The sequence below is a fragment of the Aquila chrysaetos genome, chromosome 1 (genome assembly GCF_900496995.4).
Source record: "Aquila chrysaetos chrysaetos chromosome 1, bAquChr1.4, whole genome shotgun sequence".
In the NCBI taxonomy this organism is placed as follows: Eukaryota; Metazoa; Chordata; class Aves; order Accipitriformes; family Accipitridae; genus Aquila; species Aquila chrysaetos.
The window spans coordinates 70248371-70275902 of NC_044004.1; the positions used below are offsets into that span (position 1 = coordinate 70248371).

General features: G+C 37.5%; 1 protein-coding gene and 1 long non-coding RNA gene across 15 annotated transcripts in view; one reads left to right on the forward strand and one right to left on the reverse strand.

Annotated features, from left to right (window-relative positions):
• Nucleotides 1-27532, forward strand: part of INPP4B (inositol polyphosphate-4-phosphatase type II B) — a 391067-nt gene that overhangs the window by 222653 nt on the left and 140882 nt on the right. For all 14 annotated transcript variants that reach the window (XM_030016394.2, XM_030016386.2, XM_041123453.1 and 11 more), the window contains 4 exons: nucleotides 3150-3261; nucleotides 5719-5791; nucleotides 12736-12883; nucleotides 24294-24424. In XM_030016394.2, the coding sequence (XP_029872254.1) occupies nucleotides 3150-3261; nucleotides 5719-5791; nucleotides 12736-12883; nucleotides 24294-24424 (464 nt within the window). The remainder of the gene's footprint in view (nucleotides 1-3149; nucleotides 3262-5718; nucleotides 5792-12735; nucleotides 12884-24293; nucleotides 24425-27532) is intronic.
• LOC121233303 lies at nucleotides 2649-17561 on the reverse strand. Its single transcript, XR_005932376.1, has 3 exons — nucleotides 17110-17561; nucleotides 14862-14926; nucleotides 2649-2963 (listed from the first exon to the last, which is right to left on the reverse strand). It is a non-coding gene; the product is annotated as an uncharacterized LOC121233303 (long non-coding RNA).

Genomic DNA, 27532 nt, shown 5'->3' on the forward strand with positions numbered 1-27532 from the left:
TTTGAAGACTCTCATGCACCAGTGGTATTTTAAATTCACGGTGTCTGACACAGCTAATGACAGTTTCTCCCTGGACATTTGTAGTGCTCATTGTTGATTTATGTGCCTGTAACATTCAAAAGAAACTGGGTTTTTTTGTTTTTTAAATTGTGTTTTCATATTTCCATGTGGAAAGGAGTACAACTACGATGCAGCAGTCACACTGTTTAGTTTTATTCTTTTGCATTACCTTCTCTTGCAGATACTGCATGTTTCAAGTTGTAATATTACATATGTATTAGATCAGAAGAGGAGTGATTTTGAGAAGAAAATAATTGAAAAAAAATTGATATAAAGTGAAATTAGATTAGTCATATTTTTTAAATGTGTATGGAGGAAGCTTCCAAATACATACTGCTACTTGTGCAGGCAAGCAATGCAGTGATCACTGCCATATTGAGGCCAAGCCTCTACTAACAGCAATGAGGAGGAATATTGAGTGTTCTAAAGAAAGGGAGACAAGGACTGAGAAAATGTAACTGGCATTTCCATTTTTATTTTGTTTGCCTTGTTGGCTTGTATCAGTTCACTTGCAAATTGAGCTCTGTTTTGCTCAATGTTTGTTTACACTTTTAATTTACCCTGATGTAATTTGAAATCAGATCTGTTTTATGCAAGTCTGTCTCAGACTTGAGGGTCTCTTTGGCCTTAGAAAAATGTGTTCACTGAAAAAAGGGTGGGCAGGATTTTGCTTCTGGAAGTCAAATGAATGCAACGTTTTCCTTTCAGACCAGGATAACAGCAAAGTGCTGTCGCATATTTAAGCCAGCCCAGTAACGAGGTCATCCACTTGACATTTTGATCGGGACATGTTAACCTGTTGAAAAATTTTCAGTCTTACAGCCGCACGTTTACTCTGATTTTTAAAGGTATATGTGATTTGCTAATATCTGTTGTATTCCCCTTCTCCTTGGAAATGCTGCAGTCCTTTTGTTGAGGTAGGCTGGTTTGCTTGCTCATTTGACACAGGAAGGAGAAAACAAATGAAGTCAAACCACTAAGCTGTAGCAACGCAGGGGAATCTTCTTCATTCAGAGAAGACACTTAAGTTGTTCTCATGCATTTCAAAATTATTATGTATTTTTGCTCATAAACACCCTTTGGACATCGAACCCGTCTTCCTCATTACTTTTCTTTTGTATTCTTTTTTAATTAGCGTAAGCTTCTTTGATTGCAAGGCTATCTGGAATTGGTTCATTTTAAATTGTTCCTTTATTGTCAGTAATGAGTTTGGCTTAGAGCAAATGAAGTAGTGACACATGTAAAATATGAAGAATTGCGTGTATTTTGCAGGGTTTTATATGAGAACATATTTAATTTATATAGTTGCAAGATGAGTGTATTCTACTGAGTCACGTATTCAAGCATAATGGTTCGCAACCAAAATAATTATTTAAATTTGAGGCTTGGGGGTAGCTATATTTTGAGACTTTACTGTAAAAAATGGTAGTTTTGATTTAGCATGGTAAATAAGTATCCATGCCCGAAAAGACTAAATGTACGTGCTTAACTATAGTCAGTGTAAAGAGCTGGCATGCTCTGGCTTAATTAAGGCCTTATACTGCATGCAGAAATACAGATGATGAAAAATTGTGGGAGCTCAAGGCAGAGACAGGGCACTCCAGCCTGGGGCACGAGCAAGCGCTCTGGGGAAGCCTGCGCGCGGCAGAAGGCAGCAAGGCAAAGCTGAGCTGGGGCTGCCCTGCCCGAGAGCGGGAGACCACGTGCGTGATGCTGCCCGGGGGCTCTCAGCACCTGAGAGGCAGCGGGAATCGGCACACAGAGCGGTACCTCCGCGTGGTACCGCGCTGGGCACGCGGGTAGACCAGCCAGCCGGTGATCGGGCTGCAGTCTTTCTCCTGGTTGGTGAAATCCCTCTGGTTTGGGGTGCAGGGGGCGGGTTTCCTTCCTTTACTAATATAATGTGAGGACTATTTTTTTGAAGTTCTGGAAGGGTGTCTGTGTTGAAGGGGCTTTTGATGTTTTCCCATGTCGAGGATTGCCTTGAGAAAATGGCAGTTTTTAATGGAAACGCTTTTTTTCTAATATTACTGTTTCTGAAAGTAATTTTTTCTTTTTTTATTGCCAGCCCTCTAGTCCCTCTTCTATGTATTCCTTTGTCCTGCCTCATCACTTTTCGTCTTCACTTCTGAGATTATACACAGGATTGCCCCAGACCTGTTTGTTTTCATTCTTCTTCCTCTCTGTGCTTTTGCAATTCTGCTAAACTTATTCTCGTCATTTCCTTTTGCCGACTTTTGCTTGGTGGCTGCTGTTATGCTTTCCTTATTATTATTAAATGATCTGTTACCCTTCTTTCCTTCCTTTCAAAAAATCCAGCTGTTCAGAATAAGCCAGGGGAGATTAGACTGTGTGGTGAATCTTGGTGTTTTGCTACCAGTGAAAGCTGAAAAAAGCATTCAGTGTCTTTTTGGAGTTTAAACCCTTGTTTCTTTCAAAAGCTAGTGAGCAATACTCTTTGTTTGGAGAGTAAATCTGAATTGCTATTTATCTTGCTTAATTGGAAGTAAACTATTTGCAGAGATGATAATAAAGGAATTCACCTGGAACTGTTATCTTCTCCTATATAGTTAAAGAAATGGGGCTGATTCTGAATAATTACTTTGCAAAGGGACTACAAAAGGAAAAGTGAAGTTCAGATTAGTTTCATTATTTTGGGTTAGCAGGAGGTTTATTAATATACTGAGCATGTCCTTTCTTCATATATTATGTTAGGAAACAAAGGAGTGTACTGTGCAGTGAGATTGCGGGTCATAAGTGGGGTATTGGTGCGATGTTACAGCCCTTCTCTGACGGTCCACAGACAGAATAATGTCTAGAATGAAAACTTGCCAGTGTTCATGGATTCTTCTGCCATTTATAGCACTTACCCATCCTCAGTTTTGTGATGAAAACTTTCATTGCTATAAAGAATTTGGAGAAATTACAATATGCATTATTGTTAACATTTGCTTTATGATTGTAAATAACAAGTTCAATACAGGTGACTAGCTATACAGAATGGAGAAGGGACTAGATGTTTACTGACAGTATTTTTACTGAAGGACTGTGATGCTGCAAATGACCTGATGTCATGGGGTTTTTTCCAGGACTTCTGATGGTGGAAAGACAGTTGGTACCATTGAAGTCAATCTTGTGAAGATGGGAGAGCTAGAGGATGGGGAAACGGACCACATCACAACAGATGGCCAGGATCAAAAGGTAGAAACTCAGTTCATTGCACAAGGTTAATTGGAATGATCAGCTGTACCAAATGCCTAAATTACTAATTCCAAATTGGGTTAAGGGCTTAATCAAAAATTTCTGGAATAAAGTATTACGTACACTTAATCTCCCTAAACTAAAAATAGTTTTTCATGAAAATGTACAGAATAATACTCTATCCTCAGTTTCCTAGTCCCTCCCCTTCTTTAGGAAAAAAAGAGCTGATTTTGACCTCAACTGACCATATTTAATCATTCCTGATCAAAAAGCTGTCCATAGAGACGCCATAAATCTGACTTCTTTTTCCCTTGGACAGTTCCTCTGTTTTCTGCCCTTGAAGTCCCGTTCACGTGGATTTTTGTGTGCAACCTGTGCCCACAATACTGAAAACTTGGAAAGAATGACAGACAGGCAAGCCGAAGAAGAGGTGAATCCCCTTGCAAAGGGGCAGGTTCAGCTGCATTTCATGGGAGCACACAGTGGCTGGGGATAATCAACGGGAGGGATGGCGCAGCAATGGTGCCTCAGAGTGCTAGCAGAGGACAGTGTTGACCAGAGTGCATGTAGGGATTCTGAGTTGGGGTGCTCATGGTGTGGGACAAGAGGAAGGACAGAAGGGCTCAGAAAGAGCAAAAATGCTTTTAAGTAGGCAGGTTGTTATAGGCAAAAGCAGTGGAGACCGAAGCTGGAGATGATATGGGGGGAGTGGATTTGAGAGGAACGGAGAACCAAAGGAGGGAGGGTGGAAAGGATGGGGTGTGTCTATGATGACAAGAGATTTGGGCTTGGGAGAAATTCAGAAGTGACTGCTCAGAGCGAGGAAATCTGGGTTTGAATGATTTGCAGTTAATAAAAAAAGATCTCTCTAACTGGGTCCCTGGCTGATGGCAACTGACATACCTGTACAGAGTTGCCTCCTGCTGGCATCTCTGCCTCTGCAGTCCCATTCTCACTGACAGAATTTTTGCAGCCCTTATACTATGGTGTGCTACTATACACTGTGGTATATTCTGTTCTTCATGAAAAAAACTAATTTTAGATAACGCTACAGGGAACATGAAGTTAAGGACTGCATTTTTTTGTTTGGAAGTAACATATAAGAATATACTTTCAGAGAAAAGGGCATTGCTCTGAATACCTTTTCTGCTCAGCCAAAACAGTCTGCTTTTGGGCCAAACTCTGAGGATAGATTTTACACCTTTTTTTTTTTTTTTTTTCACCACTCTTCCCAAAAGACTTCAGTGCCCTTTTAAAACAATGGACCAGTGGGACCAGTTCTAAAGAAGCTAACAAACACTGTGAAATTTTTCTGGCTTTGTACTATAAAACTTCCACAAGATATGCAACATGAACTGTTTTTTCAGCCTTCTCTTTCATTTTGCTTTTCTTCCATTTCAAAATGTGGAATGAACTTCTCACAATTATTTGAGATGTAATTAATGAGCTGTGTCTAGCTTGGGGGAGCCAGAATTCTTTTTAGAGCATTTTTCTAGAGGCTTCTAATACTTGTCAAGAAAGAACAGCCTTGTGACAGCTGTGTTTTCTGTGGTCTTTGAAGGAGTCCTTAGTTTTTATGGATTAGTTGCATCATGGAGTCTTGGTTTATACATTCATAGTGAGGATGCAATTGTGGGAATGCAGAGTTACTGAATTACTTCAAAGAAATAAATTCTGAATTAGGTTTGCTAACTCATTAGATAAACTATGTGCAGGGAATTCCTCATGGAAGAGTAGGGTGACAGTTAAATTCAATCTGAGATATCAACTGGTAGAGAGTACGTCATGTCTTGCTCTTTGCTTCAAGCTCTGCAACAGAACATCTAGAAACTGGGGAAGCCGTGGAAACATACCTCCTTATCACCTTTAGAGGCTATCTGTGGGTTTTTTTTCTGACTGGGGGGAGGAGGAGTATTAAAAATATACTTCCTAGTACATTTAACATAGGTTTACACTAGTTGATTTTTCCATAAATGTTTTATACTTTTATTTTATACACTAAGCTTATAAAAGAAATCTTCCGATTCACTTGTATAACAAATGACTTTAATCACAAACTGCGAGCATATTTTAAAGACTTTTTGTGGTTTCTGCTTTTCCCTTGTTTAAAAATTCATTGAGTGCTTTCTGACACTGTGCATGTGAAAACTGCCTTGTCAAAAGAAACCTCTCCGAAAGCACAGAACTTGTCAAAAATTATTTTAACCTCTGCCATTGTACTGGTAGGAAAACTTTCTGTTTTATTATGGAATAGCTGATCATATTTTGCCATTTTCTCTGCTATAATTCTGATTGTGTTACAGCATATTGGAACAGAAATATAAAGAGAAAACTGTAAATTATAATTAAGGGTTGGGAAGTTATATTATCAGTTTTTCAGTGTGCCGTTTATAAACTGCTATGAATTTCCTTCTAACACCTGAATGTGTTACATTTGTGGTTGCGTTTTTTCTGTAGTGTGCATTGGTTCGTGAATGTACAACCGCTGAAGGCATAAGTGGTAAAGACAACTTGCCTTCATTAAATGCAGGTAAGTATTCTAACATCTGTAAAAGATGGCTGTTGCAATGCTATGTCAGAAACTGAAGAAAAAAAAAAAAAGATTCGGGGCAGAGCTCTTAAAAGGCTCTTCAAATGATGCACAAATTTTTAAATTTAATATTTTAAAGTTTTATACATATTTGACAGTATCATTTTACTGAGAAATGTGAGGAAAACTTTCAGAAATGTATGTCAATTATGCTTTCTGAAACACTGCTAAAATCTCCCACTCCTGCATCTTTACCGTTCAATGATTTTCAAGACTGTCAGTGGCTTCGGTGGGCATGGAATTAACCTCATAAATTTTTGTCATGTCATTGCATGACATTCTGTTAAAGTAATTATGCGTTATTTGTAATTGAATACCCTGGAGAATTAATCTGTCTCATAGCTGATGAAGTGGCAATTTCAGTTTGATCTGGAAGCTATATGTCCTAAAATGAAGGAAGCTGTTGGCAAGGCATTCTCAATTCTAGGTCAACTCTGGGCTTGAGTGTACAGTGTTGAACTAGATCTATTTCTCTTTCATTATATTGAGAAATATTACATGCTGATATGCTGCACCATAAAAGTTTTATTAGCCCAAGTTTATGAATCTCCATTACTCTGCAGTAACAATGTCACAAATATGTTGCATGGGTCATCTGAAACTACAGCACTGTCAAGAATTCTGTGTATTTGCTGCAAAGAGTTGAGGAGAAATGTTGCTGAAGTTTTAAAACCTTTACTGAAACTTTTTCATATGACTTCACTGATAGGACAGACTTATTAGACTAGTTTTGCAGTCTCAAGGAAGCACTAGAGACCTTGAAAAAATAGTTTTTTCTGTGTATGTATGAATGCTGTAATTTTTTTTTCTGTGATTTGTTGACACTAGATCAGAAACAGGGAAAAAATTTTTCTTCAGAACTGCCATTTCTTCTCATCAGTTCAGTGTGAGGCTAGGTATGTTTGTGGAAAAGATATTAATTGAAAATTACTAGATGTACAGGAATGACATCTGGCTCCAGAAATTCCTGAACTGAAAATAGCTGGAGGCAGGGAGAGTATCTTGCATGTCCAGGTATCTATTTATGGCTCTTCTTGGAGAAAAGATACAGAGCCAGTCAAATGATTTGGTCTAACTCAGTGCAGCCGTTCTTTGATTCTGATTCTGTATGTCATCCAGATAAGTGGGTCTTAAAGCAATGATGTTTCTGTTCAGAGAAAAAGTTACTGATTCACAACTGATTTTTTTCAATTTGCTACCTCCGTTGCATGGGTTTGATTGGGGTTTTCTGCTGAGTTTTTTGGGATGGGGAAATGCTCTAGTTTGGAGAATGTATTTTGTTCAAAGTGTTGGAACTTCCAAGGTAGATGTCAGTTTTATGAATAATGAAATCTAGATCACTTTGTCAAGAGTACTTGCACATGATTCTACAGTATATCTAGACAGTGCTTAACATTTCTATGTTTATAGTTCTCATATATACAAACACACAAAAACCAAAACCCCCATGCCACCCAACATGGCTAGGGCTTATAAAGTTAAACATACCATGCAGTTTTTTTGTCTTTTTTTTTTTTTTTTTTTTTTTTTTTAATTTTAAGTCTTGAGGGGAAAGAGCAGAACTGCAGATGCATATGCAAGAAATGACAGCATGCAGGATATTGGAAAGAGTTTATAGTCACAGGAAGTTTGTTCTAATAAATACTTATTCGTCAGTCTGTTTCCTGTACTTGTGACTTCCTCTTCTCACCTCAGTGTTGCCTCCACTTCCCTGCTGACACCTGGCACTAGTTCAAGGTTTTGTCAATCCCACTCTTTTATTGAATTGTCAATTTCTTTTTTTAGAAAATTTTAGCCCTCCTTTTAAACTCTCAGCCTCTTTGCCCAACCAGCCAGACTTCTTCCCCAGCATGCCTCCATGACTGGGCTTTGTGTGGATCAAAGCTCTCTGTGTTGCCTGGAGACTGGCTTTCTCATATGGGCGCCAGTGCTGCCCTTAAGCGTATTGTACCACACAGTAGCTCTGCCCAAAAACATATTCATCCACTCTGTACGAATGACGTGCATGGTCTTGTTGATATTAGAAGCTGGGAAGGATGCAAGAATTTTCAATAAAGGTAGACCCTTGGTGCATGTATGATGTGTTAAGTTCAAGTTTTGTGTTTTTACATACCGAGATTTCTTTCCCAAGGCTTAAGTCATTGTCAGATCTGGGTGGATTGCCATGTGCATGGTAAAATGCACATCTCTGTTAAAGATTTACCGTCAGAATTCAAGTTTATAAAGCACAGAACTTTCTGTTGCAGATTTCTGGCCTCATTCTGTGCAGCTGGACCACCTTAACTGAAAATTTAAAAAAAATGATCAGTTTAAGCCAGACAAATTTCAGTGTGGCAAAAGTAGAGGCAATAAAAAAAAAAGGACTGAAGGAACAATATCAGTAATGTGGTAGAAGTATATTGCAGGCAACCTGATAACATCAACGTTGCCTGCACTACTTTCCCTGCTGCGTACTTACAGAACTATCTACAGTACAGTATATATTCCATATATATATATGTATTTAGTACATGTGTATACTGTTGTAAAGATTTCTGGTTCTTTCTGTCTCATGTTGTTTATCAGGCCTTCAAAACTATGAAACTGAAAAAATACCCCTATGTGAATCTTTAAGCCTGCAGGCATAGATGCACATTGGCATTCTTCTGAAATTTAAATCTTAATATAAGGAACTCAGAGCCCTCAAGTGAGTTATGAGCCACTTATTGAGTGAGTGGGAATGAGTATCATATTTCACAGAGGCTTATCGCTATTCCATTTATACCTCAAGAGATTGAATTTATATGTCTCAAAATTCAGTTATTTATAACACTAGAGAGTTTGCCAATTGTTTGCATGTAAACATATTGCACTTTACAATAAAAAAAGAGAATGAAAGTAATTGAAATTAAGCAAAAAATTAAGAAAGTTTAAATTATTCTTCCTGAGATTATATGCATAATAACGTATGCTACAAAGGAAGATATAAAAAGAAACACTGTTAGTAAATTAGTATATGTCAGTGGTATGCTTTGATCTATGTTTGATCGGGAACAAAAATGAAAACGAAGTATTCAATCTTTTATTAATTTTTTATTTTACTTGCAGGCAAACCAGTGTGAAGGATATCGCATGGAATAAAAAGCACAGAGGTCTTTAAATTTAAAAATGAGAACGTCCAAAAATATGGATGGTTAAATATATGGCATTGGCTTTCAGGCTTCATGCTATAGAGAAAGGCTTTTAAAATAGTTTTTTCTCTTTTTAACCACTGCAGTTCATCTGGAGGGTTTGGTTTTTTTTTTTCAGTGCCTTTCATGATCACTGTCTAAATACAGGAAGGATTACCTTTATGAAACTTTCATTCATTTTAATAACTACTTTTTATAAAAGCTAAATCTAGTCTTGCCATTCTTACTATTTGGGTGAGTTTACATGCCTTCTTGATTTCTTTTTTTAGACAACTTGTAATTAAAAAGCAATTGTTGCAATTGGAAAGGAAAATACACCTGAGATTTTTGGGACTCACGTGACTTCAGTAGTTCTGTTTATCAGAAAAAGAGAAAGTATTGTGCAGCTCTTATTGACACTCTCAAGCTTTAGCAAGACTGCAAATGGGAATTAATTGGATTCCTTGTGAAAACAAAATTCCCGGGCTTTTTTCTGAGTTTGTAAATGAAATGTTCTTCATAAACCCATGGAGACATATTTTGGCCTTTTTTAAAAACTTGCAACACACTTGAGATTATCCCCATCTGAAAATTCAGTCTCAGAGGTAGTACCTGAAGAGTAGTTTAATAATTCTAATAATGGTAAAAGTCACAACTTTGGATCCACGTCTTCAAAGTGATTCTTAGTCTTCATTGCTATCATGCTGCAGTCGTGTTGGTTTTTTTGTTTGGTTTTGGTTTTTTTCCCGTGATGGTGGTGGTGTGGCGTGGTTTAACCTCAGCTGGCAACTAAGCACCACGCAGCCGCTCACTCACTTCCCTCACAGTGGGATGGGGGGGAGAATCGGAAGGGTAAAAGTGAGAAAACTCATGGGCTGAGATAAAGACAGTTTGATAGGTAAAGCAAAAGCTGTGCACACAAGCAAAGCAAAACAAGGAATTCATTCACCACTTCCCATCGGCAGGCAGGTGTTCAGCCGTCTCCAGGAAAGCAGGGCTCCATCACGGTTACTTGGGAAGACAAACGCCACCACTCCAAACATGTCCCCCCAATTCCTCCTCCTTCCCCCAGCTTTGTATGCTGAGCATGACATCATATGGTCTGGAACATCCCTTTGCCCAGTTAGGGTCAGCTGTCCCGGCTGTGTCCCCTCCCAACTCCTTGTGCCCCCCCCCAGCTGACTCGCTGGTGATGTGGGGTGAGGAGCAGAAAAGCCCTTGGCTCTGTGTGAGCACTGCTCAGCAGTAACTAAAACATCCCTGGGTTATCAGCACTGTTTCCAGCACAAATCCAAAACACAGCCCCATACTAGCTACTATGAAGAAAAGTAACTCTACCCCAGCCAAAACCAGCACATTGTGATAGTGGGGAGATGGGAGGAAAGAGATTGTGGAGATATGTGTGTGCATTAGGTTCTCACAGACAAATGTGAATTTTTGGATGCAATAGATTGAGTGCAAATTTAAGCACTGTTCTCGGAAAACCATCCTTTGATAATTTCTTAGGAAGTAGATATGAAAAGGTAAAATAGAGAGAAGAGCCTTTTGCATCTGGGGCATCATCTTTTGAAATGTCCCGGTAAAAAGTATCAGCCTGCTTCCTAGTGAACAGGGGGCACTACAAAAAAAAAAAAAAAAAAAAAAACAAACAAAAAAAACCCACCCCCAAACCAAACAAAAAACCCAAACAACCCCAAATGATCATCTGTTTTGGCAGGTTTCTGTTTAAGAGCAGACCTGAATTAGCCCTTAATTTCTTTAGCTCTCCCTGACATCTGAAGATTGTAATTTCCTGTCTTGTTAATGGAAGATGATTGGTGCCATGTATCTACTTTGTGGATGTCAGAGGCTGTCAATATTATTGACAAAACCGATTTCATTAATTAGAACAATCTCAGCAAAAGAGGAGGAAAATAGGAAAGCATTCCAACATATTTTAATCAAGTAATATAATAAAGCCCAGAGACTGGGTATAAGTTGATCATAGGCACCGGACTTGGAGATGCTTTTTTTTGTAGTGGACAACAGTTAAGTCTGTGTGGTGAGAATTCTCAAGCTGAAAAATATGTGTAAAGGTGCTTGAACATTGAGGTATTTTGGGTGTTAGTAGTAAAGAAAAATTGCTGTTATTTATATGCCATAGCTACCAAGCATCTATTAAGTTTATTTCATAACAGTAAGTCAGAATTTAGTTTTTGTAAGTAAAATCACAAATAAATGCAAAATGACTCTAAAAAGGCTTCCAGTTTCTTACTGAAGACTAATGATTAAAGAGATCTCAGTAGGGTGATGGGAATAGAAAACAATACATCTGCAATTACTTAAACATGATTATTTACAACATTCCTTTCTTTATGAGTTGCCAACAACTGTTTTATTGCAGATATCTTTGAATCTGTGGTCTTGTTTTAGGCCTTTCCTAAAGGACTTCTGTTAAAAAACAGTTTGATTAGATAGACAAGATAGTTTGTGTATCTTCAATAACTTCATCCGTGTTTTTCATTCTCTATAAACGAGCCTACATAGGCAATAATTGTGGCAGTGAGTTGTGAAGCTGAAATTTCTATTAGTAGATATCGTTTTGACAGCAACAGTTTCCTTGCAGCACACATGGGAAATGCATTCCTTTGAGTTATAGACCATTCAGTGGCGGATCAATGGGAGCCTGCTCTAAGGCAGCTTTATCCAGAAGGCTGATAGAAAGCTACTGTTGGAGGATTTGGATGGCTGTTCAAAGTCATTCTGAGTTAGGAAGCAGTAGATGTGTGTGTTAAATGACAATCATTTGTCGCCAAGTGAGCTTACCAAAGTAGTCAAACAAAACTTTTCTTTCTCAGCTTTTTTCCCCATTTGCGCTTTCTGGAAAATTAGTTGAGTAGGGGAAACAAGAAAAAAAAAAAAAAAAAAAAAAAGAGGGAAAGGAGAGAGTGGAAATTTCCCAGCTGTATTATAGGACATTATTGTAACATCTGAATGGAAACATAGCCAACATGTGAGAGCTTTAAGATAAAAATCATGGTGGGTTTTAAGCATAACTTTCCAAGACACCAAGTAACGTGATTTTCCGATGTGAAGTTACAATAGTGATCTGAGAACAGTGCGTGTAACATATTTACCTGATTGTTATGTTTATTTCTATGTAGTGGCAGTCTCTTGACCATGTCAATGATCTAGTTGACTGTAAAATGGCGTCGTCTTGACCATGTCAATGGTCAAGTTCCTTTTAATGTACGTGCACACCATCTATTTGTACTAATGACTTCTGTGTGTGCATATCATGGAGAAGATGCATCAGATATAGCTAAATTCTGAGGCGTGCTTCACTTGTCCCATGCAATTTATTAGCAATGTGAGCGATTCTAAGATGGTAAGCGATGGTGTTGACTGTGAGTTCATTGTTGATTTGTGCATTATGTTTTTCCTAACTGTATCTTAAGTGGAAGAATAGAGAGCATAATTTACATTCTCAGTACACTGAAATGCTAAATTCACAGGATACCTACTGTGAGGGTAAAATGTGATTTATCTACTATACTAGTAATACTTTGTCATCCACATGCTGCTATAATAAATTAAACAAAAATTGGATGTTTTTAATAGAATTTTAATGGTTCTAAACTTAATTCTGGAAGCAAGGGGGGAAATAACGTATTATTTTTGGATGAAACTGTTGTCATAAATTTTCAGAGTCATATAACCACAGTAAAGCAATGATATAATTTTTCCTCTCTGCAGTGTTAAAAAACCCAATCTGTAAGTTGTATAGATTCCCTACTTCTGACAACAAGTGGATGCGGATCCGGGAACAGATGGCTGAGACTACCCTCTCTTTCCATGTTCCTAAAGAACTGATCAATCTGCACATAAAGGAGGATATGAGAAGGTAAGGAAGAAGAAGTAGCAATAGTAAATACTAAATTTTATTTTTCTGAGTTGGAATAATGTGATGAGCTAAAAATATTAATTTGTAGTATGAAATAGGCAAAATATAGCGATCTTTTGGGCTGCTAACAATTTACAGCTGTAACTGAACAACAGAATTGATTGCTCAGAATTTTTAGGACTCCAGTGACTTCATAAGTTCTGAGCAATGAACTGTGCTAGAGTGCAGTCATGACTTTAAATGTGTAAGCGTCCACATTTGGTTAACAATATAAATATTCTGAAAAGTTCATATTTTATAAAGGAAGAATATGTGACAAGGGTGTGAGCTACATTGTAGTGTGTTTGGCTTTGTGTCTGGGCAGTGCTAATATTGCAGACAAACATGATGCAAGCAGTGGAAAATGACATGTTTGTAGTTAATAAAGAAGCAATGAGAAAATAAATCACATTCCTCTAACTAATGTAAATTAGTTGGCATAAGAAAAGGAACCCTTTGTTCATGTTTGGCCTTGTAACCAGGAGGGACATCTGAGGATCTTTACAATATGGATGGCCTGGGGAAAAAGAGGATAGGGAGCACAAGTGTCCCCAAGTCCTTTGTGTGTCCAAATTCCCACTGCAGCGACTGAAGTGGCAGCCTGCCCTTGAATACTTGTGAGCTGTGCTGATACAACTGTGGAAAAAAGCAATATTTTAAGCAGTCCCAGGCTTCCCTGAAAGCATACCTTCTTTTTCCAATGATAATGGATCGTGCAGAAGAAGATACTGCCTCTTTCCCCATGAAAGTTGCCTCACACATGGGTGGGCATCTGGTCTCATGTAAGAGTAACACTGTGAGCTAGCGCTGCATCCCAAAGCCGTCCTGTGCACTTTCAGGCAACTCTCTCCATCGGCGGGGGTTGCCTGTGGTTGTTTACAGTGGTTGTTTGTCCTGCAATAGGAGCTTCTTTTCTTTTTTCATTCACCCCATCTGCTGCTTCTGTATGATTTTTTTTTATGCCAATAGAACAGCATGTGGGAGACCAGAATCTTGCTTTTAATAAAGTCAATGGACTGATACATACTTATGCATGGTGATGATGGGTTATAAAAATCATATGAATTGTTATAATACTTTATTTTATTCATTTAATACTGTGTTTAGGCATTTATGGCCTGATCCTGTTTGAGAATACTAATGTGTGAGGTTTTTTTAGTAAGCAATAAAAATAGATTATGCTGACTTGCACAGTTCATCCACTTCCCAGATTTTCATTTGCCCCATGGACAAATGCCTTTTAAATGTTAGAGGATTACTTTAACCACTTTTACTACTACTGCATGATTCTCTGCAAAGGCATAATGCAAGTAATAGCGCTTGCTGTTATTTCATATTATAGCATTCACCTCCTTGGATAAAGTCATAGTAAAGAATCACCATGGATTGGTTTTTTTAACAATTATTCGTTACTTACCAAAATAAAGAAAAGCTTTAAGGAAGAAACAGAAGTAAAAGTTGCTCAAAGATTGAGGAAAGTGGTTCTGATTTTCCTGACTGCCAACGTGGTTAGCTGTTCAAGCCTAGTAGAAAGTGTGGGTGTGAGAGAAAGAGAAACAAAGTGATTGTATCAATCTGAGGGAGGGGGGTAAGACCAACCAAGAGGAGTAACAACTTGTGGTAGAATACTAGCAGATGGTGGGAATGGGGCATCTGTGTCACCTGTCATCATCATATAAGCGTGTGGGTTGGAGCTTCAGCTTTGTATGGGCTTTGCTTTTTGAAATAATTGCAAAGATGTGTGCTCTTGTGGACTCTTTACATTTGTAAACTAGCAAAACGATGTTAGGAGTATATTGTTACGTTAGTTTTTGAACTCGTACAAAATTTACACTGTACCATCTTTAGGCTATTCTCTTCTGAAGTATTCTTCTCTGCATCTTTTTTGCCCAGTTAGTATAAAAGAATAAACATTTTTGTCTTGGAGGCCACTTCTTACTATCCTCAGCCTGTTTCATTTTATTCCTATTGTGGCTTCAGTATAGTCGGGTCTGAAGCAATTACCTATACAAAATATCCAAGTGAAGTGTTAATCCCATTCAGTATTGTATTTTAAATTATAATTTAAATTCCCTTTTCTCATAGCTCTTAAAGATTATTTCTCTCTTGATAAAACTACAGTGTTCATTGTTAAACAAACTTTTTCATTTACTGACATGATACTCTGAAATATGTAACCTCTAAGGATGTTTAACTTTGTTTTTCAGTGTGAAATAATGTTTTTAAAGATATGTATACATTAAAGATTTTATCCTTCAAGCCTCCCTGGAAGAAGTTTAATAGGAGCTATATGGTCATTTTTATTGTTCTAATAAGGGTCATACAGTCTGCTTTGCTGGTTTTTATTAAGAAATTATTTCTGTTTCCTTCTTGAGGAAGGACTTCCAATAAGTCCTTTCCCCTGTTTTCAATATTGCTTTACACAAATCTTGTCCAGATATTTTGCAACTATCGTGTAAGATTAGCCAAGTAGTTTTTCGAACCTAATGATTACAAAAAAGACTTAGTAGTTTACAATAATGGTTCCGAAAGTTGGTTGACCCATATAATCTAAGCTTGCAGTTGTAAATGTGACTTGTGGTGCACTAGATCAGCACAGCAAGAGAATTAGGAGACTCTAGTAGAAGCTGTGGTACACATGTCTTTCAGATTTGCCAGTAAAGCTCTTTTGAATCCCCTGGAACCAAACTCGGCTTTGGCTGAAAGAAAATTCCACCTACTTATGGCTGAATTTGGCGCATGGCATTTGTGGTCACAACCCATAAACAAATTTCAAGGACAGATTGCTGAACTTTCCTTGAACCCTCTCTCCAGACTACAAAGCACGCTCAAGCTTTCCTCCTGCATCAGGAATGGCTGACCTGTCCCAACTCCAGTAGCCTTTTCTTTTGAAAAATCTATGCTGTTTGTCTGTTTTCTAATTTCTTTCTCATAACATTACAGAATGAGGACAAAGTTCAGACTGTCTGAAAGATGTATGTTTTTCTACTACCTTTTAATACACAACTTCTAGAGAGAAATGGAGACTCAGGCAGAAATGCCATGTGTTGGGAGTAGGCATTGATTTTTCTGGACCTTTGCATGTTATTTTTAACATGACTTATTTTTGAGCACTGCAGAAACATCGTATTGGTAAGAGGTAATAACATTAAAAAAGTTACTCTGAGTAAACTTACCATGACTTTTGAAGCTAGCTGAACCAACCACATTTAGATGGGCACTGTTAATATGCTATCCACTTAAGGATTTTTAAAACCTTACTTCAAGTAACTACCTAGCATAAATGTTCAAAGTAGTAATTTTTTCAACACTTAAAAAATCCCCAAATGTGTCAGTAAAATGTAGCTGAAATACAGGCATATGCAAAATTTACCCCATTGTGCATCAGACAAGATGTAAAACCGTTATATTCTTATTCTCCATCAGTTACTGCATAGAGAAATACAAGTATATGAATGTAAGTGCAACTTGATTTTTGTGAGTAGTGTTTAGACAATTGCCCTCCTCAAACACGATCAGTGTATTAACCATTAATTTATAAACTAAAGGATAAAATATGTTGTTAATGTATGAATACTACATAATTCTTTGTCCTCTTGATTTCACTGTTCATAGCTAATTTTGGAAAAGATGGCCTCGCTGAAAGTCTAACGGGAGTTTTCATATCAGACTTAATGAAGTAAAATTTGTTGGACTTCACTTTGTTATTGGGTGTTTAAAGTTGTAGTGCATTGGAATGGAGTAACATTACCTGCTTTGTTTTCTGATAGTTACCTCTACATAAAATTACATATTATTCAGCAGTGCTGAAAGCTGTAAAATGTTAACTTACATTCTGACTGTCCTGTCAAAGAGGGTTTTTTGTTGTTTTCTGCAAAATCCACCCATGTTTTAAGACTCCAGAAAATCATGCTGTACCAGTCAGCAATGCTTCTCAGAGACTGGCTGCTAAAATTTCCAGATGTTATATTTGTGCATGGCGTGCCCCAGTCTTAAAGAAGTCCACATTGAGCAAATGATATAACTTGTAGGTCTTATCAGAGCCCCCCACATTATAGTGAGGGACAATACAAAACCAAAGCAAAAAATAATCTTTCTCCCAAGCTTATAATTATTTTAACACACTCAAATTCTGTCATCACAAAAAGCATTTGAATTTTTACGTTAACTAGAGATTTTGCACTTACCAGTACTTATCTGTGGTTCTAATAGCACTAAGTTGGGTGTATTTTGTCGGTTCATGTCAGTGGGGGTGCAGAGAGTATAAATTAGAGGCGTAAAGGCATTAAAGTGATTAAAAAAGCTTTGTACAGTTTTATTATGTTGCTCGTGTCATAAAGCTTCTCACTGTTTATTTTGAATGAGGCACTCTGATTAATAAATTGGGGAAGAAAGAAAACAGAAACCCACAAAACTGTTTAAATGCTTGAGTAATCATGCAGTTAATAATGTGATTAATCTTGCCACGTATATGATTCCAAGGTGAAAGAAAGAAATGAAGTTATAAACTATGAGAATAAAATGTTTTTGCTTATATCATAGAGCTGAAGCAACATTGTCTTAAGCTGGTGCCAGCGTTTCCTGATGAAACAGTAAAATTTAAAAACCAAACAAACAAAAAAACATGTAAAACAATTCTATAAACCATTGCTAGTTACTAAAATATAATTTAGGATTAAAATGTAAATTCCACAGATGCCATTCTGAGTATTACTGAATTTGAATTTCTTTGCAATCATGTGATGTGGGAGAATTCTCCTGTGCTATTAAATGCGAATCATAGAATTAATCTCAAATGATCATGCTGTTTGAAGATCTTGAGTCTTTCAGAGATAAACCCAGGTAATAAAATACCCAAGGAAGGGAAAGAGTCTTAAGGCAGGAAGGAAGATACGAGTTTAATTTAGCTTATATATTGTCTACAGTTTTGGTTAGTAAAAGGGAATGGTGGTGGATAGAAATGCAAAAGGAACTTAAAAAACCTCCAGCTCTCAGGAACAGTATAAAATATTCTCAAGCCTTTGCAAATCCCAGTCTGTTCTCCACATATGCATAGAAGAAACAGGTTTTAAAATATTTTTAATGTGTTTAGTGGCTTGGTTTTTGGGGGTGGTTTGTTTGGTTTTGTTTGGTTGGGTTTTTTAAACAAATGTTTAAGGCATTGTCGTGGTTTAACGCCAGCCAGTAACGAAGCCCCACACAGCCACTTCACTCCTCCCCAAGTGGGATGGGGGAGAGAATCGGAAGGGTAAGGGTGAAAGTGAAAAAACTCAAGGGCTGAGATAAAGACAGTTTGATAGGTAAAGCAAAAACCACACACGCAAGCAAAGCAAACCAAGGAATTCATTCACCACTTCCCATCAGCAGGCAGGTGTTCAGCCGTCTCCAGGAAAGCAGGGCTCCATCACGGTTACTTGGGAAGACAAACGCCACCACTCCAAACATGTCCCCCCAATTCCTCCTTCTTCCCCCAGCTTTGTATGCTGAGCATGACATCATACGGTCTGGAACATCGCTCTGGCCAGTTGGGGTCAGCTGTCCCGGCTGTGTCCCCTCCCTACTCCTTGTGCCCCCCCAGCCACTGGCTGGTGGGGTGGGGTGAGGAGCAGAAAAGCCCTTGGCTCTGTGTAAGCACTGCTCAGCAGTTAGGAAAACATCTTGGCATTATCAACACTGTTTTCAGCACAAATGCAAAACACAGCACCATACTAGCAACTGTGAAGAAAATTAACTCTATCCCAGCCAAAACCAGCACAGGCAGGCAAAAGGTAGGCACAACCTACATTTTAGTTTTTAGTTACCTGTCAGGTCAGGCTTAGCAGAACCTGTGATAATTCTTGGAAGTTCTGTGAGAAGAGAAAAATGGCACCTGTTTTCAAGAGGTTCTAAATGAAAACTGTTAGGAAAGAAAGAAAAATATCCTTTTATTAATTTTTGTGGTAGCTTCCCCAGAAGGGATTAAATCCTCCTTAGTAATTATTTGTCTGTTTTAGAAACAACATAGTGAAAAGGCTATGATTCTTTTATTTCTGGAGAGTATGTTTTGTTGTTCTGATGGGTTATTGCCTGTATATCACAGGGCCATAACTTGTAAAGAAAAATGAGGTAATTTTATTTGCTTCTATTCTACAAAAAAGGATGAAATGGTTATCCATAAACATGTACATTTTACAGTAAAATTTGTTAGGAAAAATAATTCCTGTGCTCCTTTCCTTAGAAGGAAACTTCTAATCTTCCTTTACTTATGAGTGATAGAGTCATGCCCCAAAGCTTATGGTGTATATTTACTCCAAAGCTCCTGTTTGATAAATATTCAGAACTTTGTCGCCTTTATAATATTATAAAACTTTTGCAAATATAATCTGCAGAAGTGTCTCATCCTGTTTTGAATCCCGCTAAGCACTTTGCTTCTGACGTTTTGTGAAAGTGGATTTCAGAAGCTAATTTTTCTTGGTGGCGGCAAAAATCACTTCTGTTTTTTGGTTTTGAATTTGTCATATTTGCTTCACTGGGAATTGCATCACTGGATTATTGAAGCTGAATGAATCAAAAATTACTACTTTGTCTTCATACAGCATTTGTGGTTTATGTGCTTCTATCATATGTCCTCTTAATTATCTCTTCTTCATATAATTACTCTGACCTTTTCAACTTCATCTTTCAATTTGTGAAGATTTGTGCTGTGTCCTTAATGATGTAAATGGCTATTCCTGCTGTTCCCTTTTCTGAGACAGAATAATCAGATCCAAAAAGGTTCTTTGAGGGAATGTCCCCTTCTGACTCATCTTGCTCATCTTAATATCTTGCTGCTGGTTTTTGGTTTATTTTGATTTTATTGTCACTGACCACAGGTTTTCACTGTGCTTTCCACAATGGTGTCTGGACTGTTGCAGCTAGTGGTATTTTTGCAAAAACAAGTTCATTGGTAACCTGACTTCAGTATTAGGGCTTTCTTCAAATAATTTTTGAACATGATGCATACCACTCGTTCAAAGTACTCCTTACAGAATTCAGTATTTTGCATTTTCAGCATTCGATATGTTTCCTTTACACTTCTAAGCTGTTCCTATATCCTCATATCCAAAGTGATGAGTCTTTTTCTCTTACTATGGTCGTTAGAGTGCATGGCACAAAGCAGGAACTGTTTAAGTAGAAATTATCAACGTGAATAACACAGGAAATTCTTTGTGCATCTTTCAGGTACTTCTAGTAGTTTACTATAATCATGCACCTAAGCTGTTCTTAAAAAAAAAAAAAAAAAAAAAAAAAGCATGAATTGGTAAATGAAAAGGCAGAATATTAATCTGAGCCTTGGGTGCTCAACCATCATTTGATAATGGGCCTCACTGAACAGTTTCTTGGAACAAAAAATTTGCATGTAGTTTTACTTTGAGTCTAATGGCAACAGTATTTAACTGCTAGTAATGTCAGAAATTTATCCAGTCATGTAGTGCTTACAGATCTCTGGTTGCCCTGATGTAGTTGTTCATAAAGAAATTCAGTCCAGGCACAGATCCTCCTAAACCACCCTGCATATCAGTGTAACAGCTTGCACAATGACCGTACTTTCCATCAGCAGGGGAAGGCTGGGTAAATCTCAAGCCCCTATAGGGCAAAGTGCCCATGAATTGTAGCTGTGTAAATCAGTAAGTCATTCTGAGAAAAAGTTGTTGTTGGGTTTTAAGTAGGAGCCTGAAATGAAGGTTGATGACATTTCTAATGGTGCTTTGGGATCCTGAGGAGTCTCATAACTTATTCTTGGGATTTTCCATCTCTTTAAAATTGTGTTGTGTTAGCACCAATGATCATTAATCTTTATACTAACTAACAATCAGCGTGGTATACAGTATTTTCAGCAGATCAGGATCCAATATTGAATTTTTCTGCCATAATGGCATAAAAGGGTTTTGAAGAAAGAGTAACAGGTAAATTTTAGATTTTTTTAGTGGGGAACTGCTTCCAACCATAATGGGAAGTGCTCAGTGAAAGCTGGCGCAATTAGTCTACTAAAGGAAAGAATGGATGTGAAAAACAGGAAGTACCTGAGAAAGGCTTAAAAATGAGCTAATGAGCTAACATTTAAGTGGAGGAGGAGGGATGGGGCAGACTGTTTACATCTACATTCTGGTTAGATACAAATGGGGCAAGATTATATCAAGGCCACCAAGGAAGATATTGAAGTACTTAAGGCAGGAGACAATGAAAGTTGAGACGCTCCTGGGTGAGAGTTTCCATTGTGCATTGACAGAAACGACTATCCAGGAGACAGTTTGAGGAGGTGAACAGCAAGATGTGGTCAAAGCTTGGATTTGATTCTGTAAGGAGAGTTGAAGTTGATGCTGAGCACAGTATCTGTCATGGCAATGAGTGCAGTTACCTGGAAAAGACATTGAAAGGGGATTTGGAGTCTGGGAAGAAGATGATAAATAGCTCTATTATAATAATATTGAGTTTGCTCTGAGCTTGCTGCTCTGTTGACAAGCGATTCAGAATTCCATGGCTGCATTGAGAAGGTGAATCAGTAACCAGTTTGCCCTCTGTAGAACTAATATATATTATAAATAATAATTTTCTTTTATAGCCCAATTGTTGTTTGACACAATTACTGGTTGAAGTGTGTTGTTAACATTATTCAATGAAATAAGTTCTGGTATAAGTATTATAGTATTATTAAAACAAATTAAAAATTTATTTTTTAAAGAATATTGTTTTGGGTATTAGTACGAACTATAAATTTCCAAATTTGAAAAATATTATGTTTCTCAATCTGTTTGTTTGCTTTGGGGAGGGGCCCTTCACAATAATGATAATATATGTTGGTACTATGGAATATTGTTGATGGAGCTTAGATGTAGAACAGAGAATTCTTTTTCCAGCCATAACTTGGAGTTGTACTGAGTCAACAACAGCAGTGACAAATAGTAAGAAATCATAAGACACAACTAATATCTAAATCCTATGCCTTATATTTTTGCATTTGAAAAAAAGATACAAAATGTGCAAGGAGGCTATTTTTGGAGGAATAGTGTCTATGCCATAAAATCCTGTTATCTCATTTTGATTTTACTGTATTTTTAAATAAAAATAAATTTAGAAAAGGTCATATTTAAAGTTTCCATGCTATATAGGCTCTAGATTACTATAAAATTGCACACTTACATTATTAAAACATTGCAGATAAGATGCGTCTTCTTATGACATACTAGTGGCTGTATTTTGACATCAGTGATGCTTATGTGTTTCTGAGATGAAACAAATACAAGCCTTGTCGACAGCAATAAGAGCAGAATTTGACATTCCTTGAAAATATGTTAAAGTTAATATGGTGGGATTTGAGCTTTCCCTTCTTGTTGCTGTTGGTGTCAATGGAGTTAACTCATAGTCAGCCAGTTAAACCAGTTTTGGGTTTTGGTTAGATATTTTAGTCTGAGATAAGGGGTTTCTACTCCTGCTGTTGCTTGGCTTGAGCATGGGACCAACAGCTCCAGGAGTGGGCTTAGATAGAGGTGGGGGAGCAGAGCCCCAACAGTAGGTTTTCCATGGGATAGAGGGCTCTGAATGTGGTGTATTGATGTGCTCACCTCTCACTGTGTAGTATTTCTCCAATTGCTGCAGAATACTATATTCCTGTATAGGAGGAGCAGTAAAGTTTTGCAGCTCAGCCAGGTCCAAACATTGTTCCTAAATAAGACAACATAAATATTAAGGGCCAAAGTATCTTCACTGCAAATAAATAAAATTTTATACCCTGCCAAATCTTATGAGCTGTTCTTAGGAGGAAGCCCTGAGATTTTAATTTAATGGGATGTCTCATTTTAAGCTGCTAAAAACTTGTAAGGAAAATGGTGATTGAAAATGGTGGGTTTGTCCTCTTACTGCTGATGATTCTTATGCATTGCCAGTTTGTATTGATGGAGGAAAGTTGAACTGTTTTATCTACTTCTGTTCTTCAGGTTGAATGAAATGGAAAAAAATAATCATATGTCATTACTAAACTCCCAACGAGTTCATGTATTGTAATCTTCATTTCCATTTTGATACTTTTAAGGACATGTATAAACAAAACGCCTTATTTCTGCTTCCAGTGCAATCTGTTTGATTTTGGTGGTTGTATTAACCAGGAGCAGAATTATGCCTATATAGCTTATTCTAATACTGTTCACTCTAATGCAAAGCTAATAATGATGGGGAAAATATCAGTGTATCAGCGTTTAAGAAATAATTCTAAGACTTTTTGGCTAGTGATCAGAACTGTTGCAGTAAGCGTAGCTCTATGTTCCTGTGCTCCAGCCTCGTTGGTCTTTTTCTCCCCCTTTCTGCCCCCTCTTGCCCTGTTTTTCCTTTTTTTTTCAGTAATTTTCCTATATGCAAGAGTTGTCGCCTGGAAGTTGAATTGCAGTGAAACAGTCTGCTTGATACTTTGAGGAAAATGAGGAAAGCTAGTTGGTTGCGTTGCACAAGTTTTCTCCTAAACAATTCCAAGCGTTTGAAGACTTGAGATCTTTCATTTTCAGTTTCTTTAAAAGCAGGTCCCCCAACGTGGCTCTGGGATAGGTATAGGACAAACTTACTTTGCAAGTGGGGAAAACAAACAGAAAGCCCAGTGTACTGTAACTATGCTTGTTTGTGTAGGAAATTAAAGTGATCTCTATTTCACTCAGGTCAGCTCTCAAGAGTGTACAGGAAAACTGATAATTTGCTAAAGGATTTCCTTTTGGATTTTCAGTGACATGTTTGGTTACCATAACACTGCTGTTTTGACCTCATGAACACAGCTGTAAGGCTGAAGATTATGTTTTAGGGGACTGGTGGTTTTTTTGGTTTGCGTTTTGTTTTGTTTTGAACACCAAAGAAATGTGGTGAGGGCTTGTGTGTTGGTTAAACTGACATTTGTAGAAATGCCGCTAGAATGGTATTTGATGTGTATGAAAGTATCCAAAGAATAGCGTGTATGAAAACAGCTATGCTGTGAGTGTTGGAAAAGGAGCAAACTTTGTATTCTTTACAATAGTGTTTAATACTGCCTCAGAAAAAGTTACTTGCTCTGAACACAGCTCTCTGGAGCCTGGAAGCCTTCTTGCTTCCAGGGAAGAAATAATATTTCAATTTGCATGCCATTGCATTTGTACCAGATGAGTTTCGAACACAAATTACTGTATTATTCACTGATTTGACTTTCTTTATTGTGTGGCTGAACAACAGAGCGAAATCAGCAGATTTTACAAGTGTCAAGAAAACAGATTTTATTCCAGTTAGGAAGTGCTTTTCATGTTTTCTAACAAACTGGTTTTGGATTAATTGAATTAATTTGGATGAATGTTAATGGATTAATGAGTTAATTAGTGCCTTCTCTTTTTGCCTTTCGATATAGGAATCAGGAACTTAAAGACTTGGGAGAACTTGCTCCTCACTGGGACAATATGCGCAAAAGTGTTATTGCTCACTGTGATCAGATGTTGAGCATGTACCAGGATACTCTTGCAGAGCTTGGGAAGCATACAGGTATGAAAGTAGCCTCTCCTCTTCTGGAGCAGTTAAGAATTAAATAGATTGATTTTTATTAAATACTGGCGTATTCAGCAGAAGTAAAACACATAAAAATGAAATATTTGTAATCATATTTCTGAAATACTCAGAGGTGCCCTGTTTCCTCTTCTAAACTTTTTTCATGCGTTCCATCAGTTTTTCCCAGGTAACATGGTACATGGTTACATAGCAGCCAAAAAAAAATTGGAAAAGTGGGTGTGTGTATTTTAATTGCACGTTCCATTGAATATACTGCTCTGCTGGTATTGAATACCACCTGCCCATTGAAACCAGCCTTAAAGGTAGTTTTGTCAGATTTTCTTGAAACCTAACTTAAGTTACATTTAACAGTCTACAGGATAACAGTAACATCTAGCTATGCCTTGCATATCCTTAGTGTAGTAGTTGTCATTGCCCACGTTGTGCTAGAAAAGTACAGAATTAATATGGGATTGGCAGTCTGTCATCAGTCCAGAAATAGCAGCATGTGCTGCCTTGGTTTTTTTTCTTGTGGCGACAGTGGTCTTATGTTCTGATGTGCACTGGGTGCTTGTTCAGTTGCGATCTGCCAGCGTCCTGTGGTCAGGGACTATAACGTATCGTAGCATCTGCATGCCAGTGGAATAAGCCAGCGTCAGTGACAACTGTGCAGAAAAGGCAGCTGGTCTTTTCCTCCTGTACTAATTCTTGCTCATACAAAGAACAAGAAAAGACTGTAGAACAAATTATTTCTTCTTTTGAATTTCTTTTCTTTTGATTGTTCACAAATCATTCAAGGAACTTAGGATAATTCTTTTCTATTTTGTGAGGCTACCAGAATTATTTCCTGAAAAACACTGTATTTTGAGCGAACAAAGATTTCTGTCTGTTTATAGCATGCCTTTCTGCCTCTTCCTGCTGGTGCAGCCCCCGCCCAGTTTTTGAGATCTTCTTGAAGGAAATGGGCACATTTGTTCTGAATTACTACAAAGGTCTTGTTGTTGTTGCTGCTTTCTTGCTGGTGTCAGATTTCTAACGCCAGTCCTCACAATCACCGTCTCAAATACGTGTTTTCGATGACCGTGCTGCCGTTATTGCTTGCATACGCTGTTTCGCTCTATATTCTCACCAGGACATGTTCCCATTGCGGCCTTACTCCCACAGTTGTGCGTGTGTGCGTGGGTAGGCATAGCAGCGCGTGTCAGAGGTAAACACCGTGCACTGTGTTCCATATACATAAGTTTGCAACCTAGAATATTTCTGAAAAAGGGATACATTATGGTTCTGAATATTTGTAAAAAATAGAGGTATAAATGATGATAACATCTTTTGAGATATCTGATACATATTTGGGGAGAATTTGCAGTATTTTCTTAATTATTTCTAGCTGTCTACATAGACCAAACAAAACATTTTTTTTGTGTACTGAGTAATGGAGCAATCAGGTTTTAGTTCAATATACAACTAAAATGCATAGCAGAATAATTTCTTCTTATAGAGAACTGGGTGCATTTACTTTTATTATAATGAATCTGCTGCATTTAGTAGGTGAGGCACAAACCATTCCCTTCCAAAATAGGCGTTAAACCTGTACTTCTATCGTTCATCCATCATCTTCTAATACAGGACTGAGCATGGTCTTTCTCATTCCAGATTGCTCTGGGATAGCTTTCTTGGTCACAGGAAAAGATAAATCCTGTTTTAGTGTATGAACAAAAACCAGTCTCTAACTGCAACTAAGCATTTTGGGAGCAGTTGATCACCTGCTTAAATGTGTGTAGGGGAAAAAAGCTCATCTGTTAACACTAAATGTTGTATAAAAATTTGCATTTTGGTTGCAAAAGTGTAGTTTCTTGTGTTTATGATTGTTTACCATCGTCAGAATATTCCAGTTCTGATTTTGGCAGACTACTTGCTGATCCAGTATGACACTTCCGATGTTTCTGTGTTTTAAATACTATATATATATATTTTTAATGCTTTGCTAATTACATTTTGAAAGCACTCCATAAAGTATCATATGCAAGGTAATAAATACAGATTACGAAGGAATCGACGTAATAATTGTCACTCACAGGAAAATATTGAAATGACCTTTTGAGCTTAAAAAAACCCAAAAAACCAAATAGACAGTGTAATCTATTAAGCAAAAATCCTGCAAGGCCTATATTGTGCTAAGGGAATTTGAAAAGAGTTGGTGATGTTAAATGATCTGTCTTAACTGTGGTTTGAGAGAACTGCGGTGGACCAGGGAACCTGGGATTATTGAGGACCAACAGAACCAGCACATGTAAAAAAGAGTAGGAACATTTCTCTGAAAACAAAACAAAGCAGAAAACCAAAGCAACCTAATAATTGTAGTGAAGATAAGAAATAAGGAGGAGGTGTTAATTTGGAGGCCAACGCTCGGGTGCATACCTGAATCTCATTTCTTCAACAACCCTTTTTTCCCCTCTTACTAATACAGTGCCAGTAAAATACTTGTTTATACTTGGAAACTCCCTGATTTTGCATCTTGTGTGAAAAGTTACTTTAACATTTGAAAACTTTATTGTGATCAGGGGAATACGTGCACATTCTAAAGTCAAATAATAGCCCAGTCCTTCTAATGAAGACAATATTTACTTTTAACCCTGCACTATAGTATTTTTATTCTTACTAAATCACAAATTAAATTAGATGATAAATCCTGAGTGGTGAGTGTCCCTTTAAAGTTGTTCCATTGAGGTCTAACGTTCTTAAATTATAAATATTGGGGGGGGGGCAGGGTGGGACTTATTTTGTATACTTATGTAGAGCTAGGCTAAAACCTCAAATCTGCATTTTGATCCTAGAAGCAATGTAGGATTTGGCTGCCCAAAAGTTAAACAAAATCTAGAACAGATTCTTATATGCTTCTGCTGTCCATTACTTACCTTTACCAGATTTTTTCTGCCTAGACCATTTGCAGTAAGTAATGGCAATTCTCTGTGAAAAAGAGATTAATCTCCCTGCATACAGTTTTCAGAAGTTTGTCCCTACTGCTTTTTTTTTGAAAGGAATAAGGTGGATGTGGATGAAATTCACTGCATGTTTTAAGATGTCCCAATTCTTCTTCCATACCCA